This window comes from Molothrus aeneus, chromosome Z (genome assembly GCF_037042795.1).
Source record: "Molothrus aeneus isolate 106 chromosome Z, BPBGC_Maene_1.0, whole genome shotgun sequence".
Classification (NCBI taxonomy): Eukaryota; Metazoa; Chordata; class Aves; order Passeriformes; family Icteridae; genus Molothrus; species Molothrus aeneus.
This window is the reverse complement of record NC_089680.1, coordinates 67,495,785-67,512,428: the sequence shown is the minus strand read 5'-3', so window position 1 is coordinate 67,512,428 and position 16,644 is coordinate 67,495,785. Positions and strand designations below refer to the sequence as shown.

General features: G+C 40.8%; 1 protein-coding gene across 2 annotated transcripts in view; it reads left to right on the top strand.

Moving 5' to 3' along the window:
- Positions 1–462: 462 nt before the first annotated feature.
- EPB41L4A (erythrocyte membrane protein band 4.1 like 4A) overlaps positions 463–16,644 on the top strand; it is a 119,044-nt gene continuing 102,862 nt past the window's right edge. For both annotated transcript variants that reach the window (XM_066569103.1, XM_066569101.1), the window contains exon 1: positions 463–694. In XM_066569103.1, the coding sequence (XP_066425200.1) occupies positions 596–694 (99 nt within the window). In that variant the 5' untranslated portion in view covers positions 463–595. The remainder of the gene's footprint in view (positions 695–16,644) is intronic.

The following is a 16,644-nucleotide window of genomic DNA, read 5'->3' as shown; positions in this document are numbered from 1 at the left end:
CGGGGAGGAGGCGAGCGCTGCCGGAGCCCCCCCGCACGGCCGCGGGCAGCCGAGGAGCAGCGCAGCGCCGGCCGGGCACCGCCACCGCCCCGCTCCGCCCGCAGGCTCCGCGGCCGGAGGGAACGCGCTGGCCGGGCGGGGACCACCCCCACGCCCCGGCAGCGGCGGCCGAGAGCGCTTCCCCGGCCCCGCTCCTGCGCACAAAGGGGAGGCGCGGAATCGTGCGCGGACGGGGCGGAGGACGAGGCGGGTGGGCGGCTCGGTACCTCCCCGGGGCGGCAGCGGCGGGGGAGCCGCCGTGACAGCCGGGCGCGGGCGAGGGCTGTGCCCTGCGATCCTTCCTAAAAAAGCCGCCGGTCTTTTCCCCCCCTTTCCCGGAGAGAGAGGCCGGCAGCCCCGTCCAGGCTGTTGGGCGGGATGGCGGCGGGCCGCCCCGTGGGGCTGGGCGCTGTGCCCTAGCAGCCGCTGGGCTCCATCCGCGCAGCCGGGGCGCGGAGCCGGGTGCGGCCCAGACCCGGCTGCGCCTCAGCCCCTCTCCGCCGCCGCCCGAGGCTCTTTTCGCCTCCCCGCCCCGTCTTCGGCCATCGCAGCAGGCATGGGCTGTTTCTGCGCGGTCCCGGAGGAATTTTACTGCGAAGTTTTGCTCCTGGACGAGTCCAAGCTGACCCTGACCACACAGCAGCAGGGCATCAAGGTAAGGACGCCGGCAGGGCTGCAGAGTCGCGATGCGGGAGAGCTCGCGGGGCTGCCCGGCGGCGGCTGCCTCCCGGCTGCGCTGCGATAGCCGGGAAGGGAGCGGCGGCGGAAAAAAAGGGGTTTCAGTAGGAATAACGTCGTAACTTTGCTTACGGTCGCGCAAAGGACAGATGGATCAGGGTGACGCTCGCCGGTGGGGTAGACGGTGCTCTGGAAGGCTTCATCTCGAGATAGTGACTTAAAGCGAGCAGGTGCCGACCACCCCGTGGCACTCGGGACGCTCGGCGCAGAGGTATTGTTCTGTACCTGCCAGAGCAAGAAAAGAGAAGGCGGCTGTGTGCACGGTGTGTTGCGCACCCGTGTTGAGTCATTCCCCGCTCCCTCTGCCTTGGGCCGTGCCCGCCTGGGACGCGCTCTCCCGGGAAAGGCCGGGGGTAGCGGAGCGGGGCGGGAGCGCAGCAGCGCCTGAGCGCAGGGGCGAAGGTCCAGCCGCCTCCCTAGCCCGGTGTCCTGTCGCCCGGCCGCTGGGAACAGCTCCTGCGCCGCTGCAGCACGCTCGGCGTGATGAACTCTTCAAAGTAGTCATCTGCCAAGCGCTAATGAGCCCTGACAGAGCTTGTGAAAACTGAGATTTTTCTAAAGGCCCTTAACTTGGTCCTGTTTGGTTAAGACTGATGACAACTGATAGCGTGTCGCAGACTTGAAGTCCTTGTTCGAAGAGCCACGGACATGAATTTATTAGCAACGTCAGAACGTGGTTTCAGTGTTGGATTGTCGGATCAGAAAAAAAAACCGAACAAAAAACCAAACCAAACCAACCAACCGACCAACCAAACAAAACACATTTGAGAAAGAGAAAATACATTCAAAGAAAGAAATTCATTCTTCTAAAATTTATTGTTGGAAAGGGCTGTCTGATTTTACCTAAGACATCCAAAGAATAAAATTCTGTATGCCTTTGTGCTTTAGTTTGAATGATTGAAGCTTGGTGAAACAACTGTGGAAAGGAGAACCTGAAGGACGGTAGTGGGGAGTGGGGGTTTATATTTAACAATATGTTTTCAACCCTAATCAGTGGAATTACTAGGTCTACGTGTATTCAGCATTATCAAGCTTTGCTGAATCAACTGCCTGCAGATAGGCCCATAAATCCATGCTTAGCACAGAGGAATAAGCAAATCACGCTGGAATGATACTGGAATTCAGTACCTGTGCAGGGTCTTTGAAGTCTAAGTTTAGACACTTCTGAAAAGCCTTACCTTTCAATGTGCAGATGTGGGTGTGTATATCATGCATACTTTTGTGCAGTAAACGTGCAGTCACAGAAGTATGTTAGAAGTATAATCTGCAAAGATGGTTAGTCTAATGAAGCTAAACCCTGAAAGTGAAGGGTTTGTGCAGTGTCTAATAAAAATTATTGTCCCATGGGAAAGAAAGAGTCTGAAGACGTAACTTCTTTCCAAGAACGCATGACTTGCAGTGTTGGGAACCGTCTAGTTTAAGATGAGGGTGTGTTTTCCTGCCATTCTTAGTGTGATCTGAATGTGGTATATTGCTAAATATTTCATCCCTTCTACCTGCTCCTTCTCTGTCTGAAACTCAACCATAGAGCAGTCATGGAATCAGTTGGAAGAGTATGTGGATCTGACAAGAAAAATAATAGTTCATTAACAATTTGGCATAGGCACTCACACTGCGCAGTGGGAAACCTTAGGGAAGTGAGAATGTCCCTTTTTGTAGCAGCCTGTTTTCTGTGTTTTCTTTTTCTTTCCTTTGTTTTAAGATATAGTTTGTACATGGTGAAGCCACACCTCAGTGCTGTAGCTCCATGAGCCTTTGAAAACCCAAGGTGAAGAACTGCAGAGCTCTCTCCCAGGCATTGTTTTAAACCACGGAGCCCTCCCTTGCCTCTGTACCTGCATGAGTGTTTGTGCAGCTGTGCATGAAGAGCAGCTGCTGCCCAGCTGAAGGGTGGCCACTGGTTTGCCTTTTGCTGGGTGAGCCTTCAGCTGGACCTTTGTGCCCTGCTCCACTTCACAGCTGGAGGATGGCAGAAATGGCTTTTTCAACACAGTCCTGGCATCTGTCATTTTCGGCTGCTGTTGTTATTATTCTACAGCTTTCCGGGGATGTTATATTATCAATTCTTAGTGAAACAGAACATAAAATTTGTCATATTCTGTCACGCTTTGTCATTTGGCACTTTACCCTTGAAATACAAGTGCTTTATTTTAAATCTTTTAAAATGCACTCATGTAAATGCAGAGACTTTTATTTTTAATTTTTTTTAATTGGCATTTCAGCTTTGGCACATATCTATGGTTTGTAAAAGTTCATATAGGTTTCATTTTAAACTAATATTTAAAAAAAAAAAATTTCCTTAGAACTACAGATTCTGGATGGGATCTTCCTTTTGTCATCTTAATTTTTAATTTGGTTCAGAGATACATGGGACATAAGCTTTTGGTCCTCTTTCAAATATCTTGAATTGTTACAGAAGCAACTTTGTTCTCTTATTTTCCCCCAAGCAGATGCATGTCTGTTAGAAACAAAAACCACAGCTCAACAGCTTTTGGCAATCTATGTACTTGCTTGATATTAGTGGATATAAAACTACTTGTTTTGAAGGGTGGAAAGCAGTGCCCTGTAGGAGTCTGAGGCAAATTTGTTTCTTCAGGGAATTGGATATGAAGTAGATACATGTGTCCAGAGAGTTTTGAGGATGCGTTGCTTACTTTGTATAGTGGTTATTTCTGACTTGTTATGCTTGGCAGCAACTCTACTTATCAAAACATGACATTTTTTAATTACAATATTATTGACACATTTTTCATTCTACAGTGGGCTTCAAATTGCACTTCACATTGAAACAATAAGCAGAGGTGAACAAGACTGAGACTTTGAGTGCAATTTAGGGATACTTTTCTCTATGGACTTCAAAGAGCTTGTTAGGGAAAGGAAAAGTGCGGCCGCGCGGATGGCTGGAGTCCCGGCGCTCCACAGCCCAGCTCGCAGTCCAGGTGCTTGCCCGACTCTGAGTCAGGTCCACACCCGTGGGTCCGCAGTTCACGGGAGGGCGAAAGCCACGAAGCACGCGAGAAGAAAGGGAGGACTCAGGCAGCTGAGAAAAGTCAGATTTATTGTCTGACTTGGCGGGTACAGGACGGGGAGGGGCAACCTGAAATGGCCTGAGCAACCTGAGACCCAGAAAACTGGAGTGCAGCAACTTATAAAGGCAGGGGGTGGGTAGGGGTGTACACTTACAGCAACGAATAGGAACATCAAAACTTAGATACATGTTGCGAGTGACAAGTCGACTCAACAAATCAGCGAAAAATCGAGGAGGGGCCCTAGCTCCTGTCCAATCACCCGATGCCCAGGAGGGAAGAATCTAGAAGAAAGGGATGGGTTGCTGGGTGATAGACAAGGGGCTTGGGGTGGGGAGAACTTGGATACATCGAGAACCCTTGGTAACCTGGGTGGAGTAAATAGATTGACAGCAAACTGCCTAAGGCAGGGACAAACCACTGCTGCTCAGGGTAGGGGAAAACTGGGATGAACCAAAAACAGAACACCACAGAAAAGATTAGTTTTCTTCTGGCTCCCAAGTGGGGAAGCTGAAATGGAAAGAGGTCAAGTGGCTTTTTCAAGGTTGTATGGCAAGGAAACAACTTCCTTTTGCTACTGGGGTGATAGCTACTGACCATTCTGCCATGGGCCATGCTGTCTGGAGGGGTCTGTGAGGAACTCTTCCTCAAACCAATTATTGCTTCTTTGCTTCTCAGTTTTTTTTGTTTTGTTTTGTTTTGTTTTGTTTTTTGTTTTGGTTTTTTTTTGTTTTTGTTTTTGTTTTTGTTTTGTTTTGTTTTGTTTACTGTTATTAGTGCTGCATTGCTGTTCTCCCTTTCTGTCTTTGTGCTTTAAGGTTAGAGCACTGCTCTATGAAAATGTGTAAGCTGGGTGTTCAGCACTGAGGCTTACAGCAGACTGATAAGAGTTAGTTAATCAGGAAAAGCCATCAGGTGTCTCATAATCTTAATTTTTATGTTTCCTTATAGTACATTAACAGAGATATTCTGGAGTGTACATGCATTGAGATAAAAAAGTGATGGCACTTGTTAGTCCCAGAAATTTTGGGATGGAAGAGGCTATTCACCACAATCTCATGCTGCTTTCTAGTCAAGGTGCATGGCCTCATATAGGGACAGCTTTTCCTCTTAAAAGGATGTTCAAGTTTCCAGTTAGGAAATGGGTTTTTGCTAAAGATATGGTAAGAATGAGCTACCAGCTGACAATAATCCCTTTTCCAGGACTGCTACTTTGTCTTCTCTTCACACAGACTAAACAATAACTTAGGCATTTTTATGGTACAGCACCAGTTGTAGCTCATCTGCTGATGTTGCAAGACATGTCAGTGGTCTTTTGACATGATACCCGACTGAGGGGTTGTGGGCATTACATATTTTGGCTCTGTTGAGAACTGGGCTAATTGTCCTTGTAAACAGTGGTGTGCCTTATTGCACAAATTTGTTTCTGGAGATTAAGGAAAATCTCTGTGGGCCCTTAAAAATAATGCCTTGAAACCTATTGGTTGTCAGCTGTTTCATAAAGAGTGCTCATCTTGAAAAGTGTGTGTTACAGGAACCTAAGAGCCCTTTTTTCCCCCACCCTGAAAATAGTATTTAAGGGAGATATTTGTTTTGTTTTTTTTCTCCTGAAGAAGCTAAAAATTACATGAAGCATCTGTGTCTCATGTTTACATCTCTTTAGTTGGAACAAAGATCTCAAAAAAAATATTAGCTACTTCTGCAGTGAAGAAGCTCTCTAATTAGTCTTAAGCCATCTGGTCATTGCACTTTTGAAGTGCTCCTTGAAATTCTTCTCTGACCACAGTTTTTATGTTCTGTTTAGACTGACATGTGTGATGGGCCATCAACAGTATTTCATTAGAAGAGAAGTGATGAACAGGAAAGATACACAAGGTCTTCCTGGGAAAAGTATATGTTCTGTAATATTATTTTTTTAGGTGGTACCATTTATCACTGGTGGCCAGTGATAGTCTGGCCATCATACCATTTACTTGATGATTTACTGAGAATTTAGCAAAAGGATGGCTAAAAAAACCCCCAAACCCTCACCTCAAAAAAACCAAACCAAAACAACAACAACAACAAAACAAACCAAAACCCCCAAAAAAACAACAAAGCAAAAAAGCAAACCTGAAATAGAGAGTGACTGATATTAGGAACTGTGTTAAATAACTGGACATGTAAAAAGCATGAGTGGGTTCATCAGAATATTATACATATTGTGAAGATACTTATGGAATAATTGACAAAAGGATTCAGTATGATCTACAGAAGTAGGTAAGCACACCATTTCTTAGAAAGTTTTCTGTGGATTATTCTTGTATTTTTCCTTTTTTGGTGTGTGTGTTTGTTTGTTTGTTTTTCATTTTTGTTCAGTTTGGTTTTTTTGTTTGTTTGCTTTTTTCCTTTGTTTTTGTTTTGTTTGACTTTTTTTTTCAGTCCCCAGTGAAGCTAAACAGTTCCAGACTTCTTGTCTTTAAAATACACTGTATACAGAAAATATACAATTTTACACTTTAACAAGAGCACTTTTACATCAAGCTATATTAGCTGTAGGTACACCAAGGAGTCAACCTGGGAATGACAGGGATCTGTTTTTTTTTCCCAGTGAAAATACTTAATGGATGCATTTGATAGCAGGAAATAGAATCCTATGAATAGAAAGAACTCATATTGGGTTAAAAAAATATTTTAATTGAGAGTTAGCATTAAAATCAAATTGGTAGTAATTTGCTGTGAATGTAGAATGTATTCTTCATGAAAGTGATTTCTGCTGATTTATTCTTCTAAATTTTTCTAGGAAAGGAAACCATCTTTTTTGTGAGAAATTTCTAAAATTTTCTGGTTACACTACTTCAGAAATCTGAAAAATCTTTTTAAAGATAGATAGCAGTTGTTTTCTACCTATGGTATTTTCATCACCTACAGGAATTACTAAACTGAAATATCAGAGTTCAAGCATATTTAATCATATTTTCCTCTGCCCTCTTTGGTATTGATTAATAAAGAAATAATTAATTGATAAATATTTCAAGGCAGATTCTTCTTGATATTCTGCCTATTGATTTGAAAAGAATAGTTAATAAAAGTGAGTTGATTAAAAGGACACAATCTCAGTCTCGTTTCAACCTTGTAATAGATTTTCTTTATAAAGCAACAGTTCTGCTATGTGTACATATTTCGCATAGCAGCAGGAAAACTACACAGACAATATCATCAAGTTCCAAGTGTGAATAATTTTCTTCTTTAATGCTGTTGACACCCCGCATCTAAGTATTGTCTGTAGCAAAAGCAAAAAAAAAAAAGTTAAAAAAAAGTACATTACTGATAATCCCTTCCATATCAGAAAGGTGCTGGTGCTTCTTAAAGTTCCTTTATGGGTGTAAAATGGTCATCTGATTGCACACTGAAGACCAGATGGTATATATGAAATTTTGAACTGTTTCAGTCCTCTACAAATGGGCTGAAACAGTGCACGATTCTAGTTTACAGAGAATGAAAGGAACAAAATGGCTCATGAACACTGCTATTAAATGCTCTGCAAAAATTTGTGTCACAAATTTGAAATAGATTACTAACGTCTTACAATATCTTTACAGATGAGGCCAGCGATCTTGAATACCCCACAGAATAACCATAAAATAAATGAACAATGAGACACTTTGTTTTCCCTAGGTTCACTTAACTAAATTAATGAAACCAGCATGACTACAAGAAGTAAATCCATTAACTTCTAAATGGAGTTATGTCTTGGTCAACCTCAGCTTTGAGCAATCATATTGTCAGAGGTGTCTGTTCTTCTGTTTTCACTGAGCAGTAATTTCATAATAGGACCAGGGTACACGTAAACTATGAGGCTGCTTTTTTTGGTACAATTTTGGGTTTATGTAACTTGGATCAAGCATTTCTTATATTAAAATATTTTAGTATAGTTAAATACCATCTCTTGATATGTTTTTCATTTTAGTTCCTGAGAATTCTGAACTAAAATTCAGCTGCAGAATTGCAATCCGTTCCCTCAAAAAAGAAAACTGCTAAAAATTATCACATTGTATGAGGAGAAATCTTGAAGAGACTGAATTGAAAAGGTGTTTCAGAAAGAGAATGTTTCTAGAAGCTAAAGTTTTATGTCACTTCATGCTGTAAAAATATCTGTTTTCAAGATGATATTGAACACATATAAGGAAAAGAGAAATTATGTATTGGTCATATTGCATCATTATTAATATCTGCATTTTCGCTAGAAAGATGAGAGAGGATTTGCCAGTCTTTTAAATATTTTTAAAATTTATTTTTCTAAAGGGGGTTTAATTTTTTAATGATAGATCAGCTATATTACCTTAACTTCTTTCACAACCGATATATTTGGAAGTGAATAATCACATTTCAGTATCTAGGTTTAATTTTGCAAACTGCATTTTTAAATGCACATTTTAGATGCTGCTTTCTGATGAGATCTTTTGCTTGCTGCATACTGATTTAATCACAGAGTTTAAAATGAAGGTTGTCATTTCAGTATTGATCGAACTTTTGTTCCCACTTCTTCCGTTGCATCCTGAGTTGCGGATGGCTGAACACTGCAGGCGCTAAGGTCAAAAGGACATGCTCGAGATCAACCTGTGCTATTATTCAGAAGTGGAAAACCAATAGAAACATTGCAAAATGAGAGCTCTGCTCCTTTGGTTTTGCTGCAGCATGAAGAGGGGAACCTGCCTGTTTTGCCAAGTGGGAAACATGCTTTATCTGCTCTCCTTGGCTTGTGACCACAAACATTGATTTCTTTGAAGGGAAGTGACCTGGTAATTCTAGCAGTACCTTTCCAGAGGCAGGAAAAAGACACCTCAGAACTTCCTTTGAATTGATATACAAATTGTCTTTATTGAAAGTAACAACCAAAATTTAATATACCCGCATAGGCATTTTTGATCATTCTAGATGGAAATCCCTATTGGGCTGAATGTACCATTAACCTATAGTACTAGGGTAGTTATGTTAAAGTTTGGTTGTTAGATGTCTCAGAGGTCTGTAAAGATTCCTTTTTGAGAAGCCTTTCTTTCCTCTTGCCCCTCATGATTTCTTTTTAATTCTGTCTTGTTTGACAGTGGCAAACTCTCACTCCTACCAGGAGCTTTCATTAGTTATGCTTGGTAAGAGCAAGCATAAGACTTTATATTCAGCGAAATCCAACTGTTCCTGCTTACATTTAAGATAAATAATAAAGTCATTACAGTAATGGGTAGTTACTAATGTAAAGGAAAAGTGGATCTAATTTGTATGGCGAGGTGTTTATTTGTTTGTCAATATTTACATTTTAAACTCTGCAGATTACAACTGGTTGTCCATAAAGCAGAGAAGAATGCAATCTATCTTCCTGTAGTTCTTGAAGTTTTGGGTAAAATCTCTCTGTGGCTGAGTGAGCCAGTTTGATAATAAATCACTCAGCACTTCAATAGTTTTCCTGTGTTCTCAGGAAAGTAAGAACTGAGTGCACCCTAGAATAAATTCTCTTGTTTGTGTGAGAGACAGAATGCCTTTTAGGAATGAAAAGGAAGGACCTTCAGTATCTCAATTCCATTAAAAGAATTTGGAAGGCAGAAAATGGCAGTTTCCCTATATAATTAGTGGAAAAATTTGGCATGACTACTAATGTAGGCAAGCACATGATTTAACACTTTGTAGAACTAAAGACACTTGATTGTCTTGTAGAATTGATCCAGAATACAGTTCATCCAAACAAAACCCACTGGATCTGGTTTTTGTTTTCCACATACTATATATTTCTCACTTATATCTGAGAAGAAGTTATTTGTAGTGTTTTGGAAAATATTTTCTATCTGTAATAATACTCATTTGTGTGTTATATAGAATATCTGGTTTATTTCATTTTTAATTTTTAAAATACATTCTATATGAGAAAAAAACCCTACAGTTCTTGTTTTGGTTCCACAGTTTTATTCAGATCACAGTGTAAAAGAATTGTGACAAACTTTTTCCTATTTGGTGGATGAATGGTCGCTGGAAGGAGTGTAATCTTTTCCCCCTTTAGAATACCAGAACAAGTATTCTCTTTATAAGAGACTACATTGAATACCATAAGGGAAAGTAAATTTTCTTTTTGTGCTGTTTGTGAGTACCACAGAAAACTGGTGGAGCTAACAGTTCAGAATTATAAAAATGAGGAGGAATGCATAGGAGACTAATGAGGACTGAGTTCAGCACTGACTCAGGACTTGAAGCAAATGATTCAACAGCCCTTGTGAGAAGAGGTAATCCTGCAGTGCTGGTGTGATAGTTAACATGGAAGGAGATTCTCCACATCTCGCTCAGGGTTGCCTTAAACTGCCTGCAAAGCTCCCTGTTTTGAAATGAGTTTTGCTTTGTTTGGCCAGCACCAGATACAGAAGAATGCTGCAATGGGCCTTGCCTCTGCCCTTGTTCTGTGCTGGTGGAGGTTGCTGTGGTGTAGAAGGTGGCTGTAATTTATAAAGTGGTGAAATCTCGTCATGGCCATCGAAAGCAATGCAAGTCACATGTCAGAACCAAGTGGGACTGGAAGGCCATGACTGCCAGCATTTCTTCAATGCTTGTTCCCATGGGGGAATCCTCAGATCCTCGTTCCCTGTGGTTCCTGTGGCTGTGGGAAGTGAGAAGTAGTGCAGAGGAGCTTGTTGCAGCCTAACACTTCCACGCTGTGTCACACAGAGCCCAGACCTCCTACACAGGGATCCTTTCAAGTGTGCTTCAGGCTGATGGCAATCTTTTGTCTGTGTGGTTGTTATGTTTATTTAATATGCCAGAACGAAAGAAAGCTGAGTGTCATACTCTCATAATTCTGGTTGTCATACCATGACAGTTAAGGGGTGGGTGATATGTATTGGGGTGCCTTGGAGGGGACAAGACAGCAGATAATCCTGAAACCTGTGCCTGGATCTCCCTTCAGAGCAAATTAGGACACCTCAGGAGGGACCACAGGAGAGAGGTGGCTTAAGTTCAGTAGACAAGATCAGGAGAAAAAGTTCTTGGGGAAATGAAGGAGAGTTGCAAATGGACAGAATAGTCTTGCAAAAAACAAACTTTTTTGTATTGCCATTCGCTTTCTGAAAGAAGGGGAGAAAGCCGCAAGACTTTGTAGAGGAACCTTTTGATGAGGTGTGTGAATGTCCTGACCTGACCTGCCCTCAGCTTTTTAGTTTTAATTTCCATTGGCTACTTTGGGTAGGGGAGGAGGAACTGGAGAGAGGAGGAAAAGGGGAGGGAGGAGGAAAAACATTAAAAATGTTTTTTTAATAACATTTTCAGGATAGAATAAAGCCCTTATGTTGAAAAGATCAAATATTTTCCCCCTGCTTTGAAGTGATGTCAGATTCTTCAGCTGTATTCTTCACTTTATTATTTTTTACTTTCTAAAAGTCCCATCTTTTCTTTTTGTGTACAGCACATAAGTTGGCTGAACACTTCAGTTCTCTTTTCAGTGTGTGCGTCCTTCTTCTGGAACACAGCAAACTCTAAAGCTGTGGGAAACAAAAGTTTCTGGTATCCTTCAAAGGGTATCTACCACATTTATTCTTATCCTTTTGTTCTTAACAAATGCATTTCTGTAGGCAAATTATAATGCCTTTAAAATCACCTCTGACTGAACCATCTTTCTCCAAAAAGGGGAGTGTTCTGGAGCTCTCTCAGTGCTCCAGGTTGGGATGGATGAGATTTACTAAGAAAATATTCTTGGCCTTGAGGTTCCTTTATCTGTGTCTTTAGTGTCTCAAAGCAGTTCCTGCAAAAGCCAATTTTCTTTCTTGGACCACCATTTAGTATTAATGCTTCTTTTTCTTTTCCTGTGAAAGCAATAGTGAGTTACCACTGTCTTTCCTGGATTGGAGAATACTTGAAATTTTGTACCCGGTTTTAATTTCAGTGTTGATGACATGGGTTTTGAAGTGCTTTGGCACCAATTTCAGCAGGAGCCAAATTGAACCCAATTTTTCTGTGAGCAGGTTCAATTAATAAATGAAAATTTACTTGAAAGAAAGAGTGTAAATTCTTGGATGAATGTGACAGATGTTATTAATCTAAAATAAACATGAAAAATTTCTACCTTTTTAACAGAAGTCAAATCTTTTTCTTAATCATCCTTGGCCTTTCACCAGTATTCAGCTCTTGTATCCGTTTAGAGCATGAAAGCCACGTTTGTTGTTTCCATGTCTGTATCTTTATTCTTTTGTTTCTTTTTTCCTACTTTCCTGGAAAAAATCTTCTACAGAACTAGGTTTCATGAACTGTCTCCTGAAATCTTTATTTAAAGGAAAACGGCAATGCTGACCATGTTTGTTTATGATGTCTGCTGCTTTGGGAACAGGTGAACAGAAGTCAGAACAAATGATCAGAAAAAATACTAGGTTTAGTTTTGGTATTATGTGTGTGTTTGTCTCCGACAGAAATTGGAGGGGCCTTGGCTAAATGAAGTTGTTTGGGGAGAGGAATCTATAAAATGTCCAAAACAAGATAGTTCTAAGTAGTGTTGTTGTTTTAAATCTTTCTTTGTAGTGTTTGTAGTTTTGTGAAAGCTGAAATTTTTTCCTGTGGCATGGAAAAGCTCCAGAAGTAGGCAGAAGTCCTGCAGGAGAGCTTGACTCCAGCTTGATGTATTTTGTTGAGAGGAAGGTTTGATTGGGAGGGAGTTAAACCACTTCCACTGAGTTGGCTGAAAATGGATCAAACCCAGTTTTTTGTTTTATGTACATTTTCTTTTTCCTGAGGCTTAGTCTGTATCTCAGATCACGACACTTTCAATTATCTTGATATTAATTAATTAATTAATTAATTAGTTTATTTACGCTAATTTTTTGTTTTGTTCATGAGTTTTAGAAAGATCAGGGTAGAAGATTTGCGGTAGATTTGCAGTAGGGCAGCACACAGAAATATTTCTACTGCTGCGTGTGACATACACAGAGAGTGTGCTTATAGAACCCTCCCTTCGAGAATATTTACTTGGAACTTCTCATAGACAAATAGTGCCCCCAAAGAAACTCAAAAATTGAAAGGGTGATTTTTTCTTTAGTATTAGTTAATCCTGCTGTGTGTCTTACCTGGAAGAGAATTCAAACCAGACATTTTTATGTGCCTGCTGTACTAAGGTATAAGCATTCACTTGAAAAGTTACAAAAGTACAAGTCAGTGTTCATTACAGCATTCACTTCTCTGAAAGTTACATAAATGTGTGCACTGCCCATCTCCATGCCCAGCTTGAGGTGATTATACTCTGTTTGTATCTAATCCACCAGTGGATTCACGCAATTCTATTGAAAGTGGCAGAGTTTCTTTGCCTACAGTGGATTAAAGGCTCTTCATCTTAATATGCATTTTTTCCTACCTAATCTAACCACATAGAGCAGATGGACTTGGTATTATTATCTATAAGATGAAGAGCATCTAACACGATGCTGCTTATTATCTTGTTTTTCAAGCTTGCTGTGATTCATATTCCTTTTCTTGCATACAGAAGGAATATGGGATAAAAAAATCACTTGAACTGAAGAAATTGCAGTGTAATTGAATTTTGAACATTGATTTCTGAGTGTACAGAAAATGAAGTGAAATAATGTACTTGAGCAGCAAATTACAGGATGTAGGACAGTGTACAGTGCCTTTAAGAAGCAGGTGTTTGCTGGGGAGTTCACTGTGCATACAAATGTACTCACATTTTGAAGTTGGTTAGGAGCAGTTACAGGGAAGAGGAAACCTGACTGGCCTAATACAGGCTTTTTCTATTCAGTACAGGCTTGAAAAAAAGGTAGAAATATAATAATGTAGGGAAAAGCTGGGTTTTGTTTGCTCTTTAAAGTCTGAAGCAGGGGAGAACCAGAAGTATGATTTAAAGGAAATTGTAGTAGTGGTTGTTGTAAGTACACAGAGAGGAAGCCTTGCATAATTTTCAGTCTGGAAGGAGGAACTGAACATTTAATTAAACAATGCCTTTGACTCAATTAGTTGATACTCCAGTCTTCTTAGTACATATAGTTTTAGGTTATTCTTCAACTGTACAGCTGTTTCCTACTGCATTACATGTGGGAGGGAGGTACACTGTGGTTCCAGAAGCAGAGGGAAGGGAAGTAGATTTCTAGGCCCTAAAATTTTAAGCATCTCTAACTCAAAGCTGCAAAGGTAGCACATCTAACAAAAGCCTAACTGGTAATTTCACAGTGAGTATTGACCTTATCAAAGTCTACCCAAAATCTATTGAACCCCTTTTATCATCCCATCACTCCTGCCAGACTGCTGAGCCCCGAAACCTCAAGAGTTTCTCTGCATGCAGAAATAGTATTTGACTAACTGGATCTGCTTTCATAGGGAAAATAAAATACAGTCCACCTGTAGTCTGTTTGAGTATGCATTGTGATAGTGCTCATGTAACATAAGTTACTCCCTTGTGGGCAGAGGAATATGTTGGACAAGGTTAAAACACCTTGAAACATATTTATATATATAATTACACTAAAAATTAGCAGAAACAGTGTTTGGGTGAAATAACAGACTTATTGAACCACATCATAACAGATGATTGTTGTGATTTTTTTTTTCCTTGATCTACCTCATTTAGATAGGAGGCTGGATCTGCTTGAAAGAACACATTATTTTAAACAGAGATTTGTTCTGGATTTTGGCTCTTGTTTCAGGGGGAATTATATCCTCTAATGACACTTGTTTAAGCCAAAATAAGTCAAGTCAGTTGTTGGAGTTTAGTCATCTCACACATGTTCTGCTACAAAAGGAGGAAAGAATACTCTCCTGTGTTATCTCAAATTTCGTTTAAGCAATAGTTTATCAATGCAAATAAAGTGCAGATCAAACAGAAGAAAATTATGCATAATAAAATGAAGAAATTGGAAGGATCTGACCTTGGTGAGGAAGAGCCTGACAGTTTCAGTGGGAATTATCATGTGTCACATAATCATAGTCAGGATTGCAATTGTACACAGAGGACACAGGCATTGGAACTTATTTTCAGAGCTGTTTAGGTGCTTGCATAAGAGTCTTTCAAAAGTCTTTTTTAAAGATTGTACTGGGCACTCAGGCAACTCTGAAAACTTCTCAGGACTGAATTAATGGTTACGGAGTAAATATCAGGAGAACAGTGTCACTTAAATCAAGGTACCTGCTGTATGAGAGCTTGACCCAGAAGCTGAGACTGGGGAGCAGCATTTCAGCTGTGTGAGCTGGCATTTTCTTACTCAATGCTAGAAACAGAAGACAGAGAATTTTATGCTGTTGAGGCTGTGGACTTAACAGATTTAAGGAACAGCTGCTGCTGAGACAAAGAAATGTTTGCCGCATTTGTTCACACAGAAGAACTCCTTCAAAAGGAAGGTTTGGCTGTCATAGGGTTGTTTAGGTGTGACATTGTGCTGAAAGTTATGTGATTCAGGTCAGTGTGTTACCCTGAAATTCAGTTCTCTTGAGGGATTACAGTATCTAAGTATTTTACTTGTGTGTAGTATTTGCAGTCTCTGCTGATTCTTACAAGTTTCTATGGAAAGGTTTGGACATGTGATCAAACTGGTAAGTGTTCAGTCTGGTAGCTGTCCATATGCATGAATAGCAAATATTTAGTAATTCAGTTTATTTTAGATTGCACTAAGAGGATTTAGTTGCATTACCTTTTATTTGCTGTTGGCTAAGAGCCTTCACTCATGCTGGTTGTGGTGGTTCAGCTTTCATATCTTGAAGGCCTCTGATTTCTCTGGGAGATTCAAATCTGCAACACTTCAGTCTGATTCTTACAGTACATTTCACTTTGGTGTTTTTGTCAATGCAAAGTCTTGAATTTCTTTCTTGCTTTCATTTGAAATAAACTTTCTGTTGTCATGGTTGCTGAGAGGAGCTCAAAAGCATGAGCCCTGCTGACTCCTAAAACCAGTAAGCCTGCATTTTTCAGTGAGGAAGCTTGGAATTAAAGCAAGTGCTATGATTTCTTTTCTTTCCCCTTGAAGGTAAAGTCATAATTTCTCAATGGCCAGGATTGCCTCTGTTGAAGAGCAGGGACAGGAGGGAATCAGATGAGGAGGATATATAGTCAATGTACAGTGAATTACATTACATGAGGGCATGGTCACAATTATGTGGCTCATTCTTTACAGGTTCTTTTAGTGTGATCTGTTTTTGAAAACCCCAACTAAAGGAGCCTCCCAGGAGCTCAGCTGCAGTCCTTTGTTACTCTTGTAGTAGACAGCTTTCCCTGACATCTCATCAGGGTCACGTTTGTTTTCAGTTAATCTACTTTCATGTTTTTCTGACTTCCGTGAGCCTGTGCACAGAGTACATTTGATCCTTAACCTTTTTCCACATGCTTTTTTATAGAACATTAGGAGACTTGATGCTAGGAGATGCTGGCAGCTTTGACTTTGAGCAGAGGCAGACACCCAGGCAATTGTCTGACAGCCAGGGTGGAGGAGGTTACCTGAGTATAGAGCATTAAATTATGTGCCGACCTCTTCCACCACCATCACTCCTACTCATGTACCTAAGGAAAATATCTGGATTTGGGTTTGTTTTACCTTAGATGCTTCTCTCACGCTCAGTGTTTCTGAGTACCTCCAGGAACCTTAATCTTTGTTCCTGTAGTATGTCTTCACAGTTTTGCAGTTTTCTCTTGCCTTTCTTGAATAGTTCTTCTTGATCTTTTGTTTCCTTGCTGGGAGCATTGGTCTGCTGGCCAAAGACTTGAGATGGCATGTGAATGAGCAGAGTGCAGTTCTTTTTCTACCAGCACTTGGGACAATCTGGGCTTCATATCTCTGCACTTAAAAAAGTGGGAATGGGGAAATGTTTCTATTGTTTGTTTGGCTGGTTCACTATTTTGGCTTTA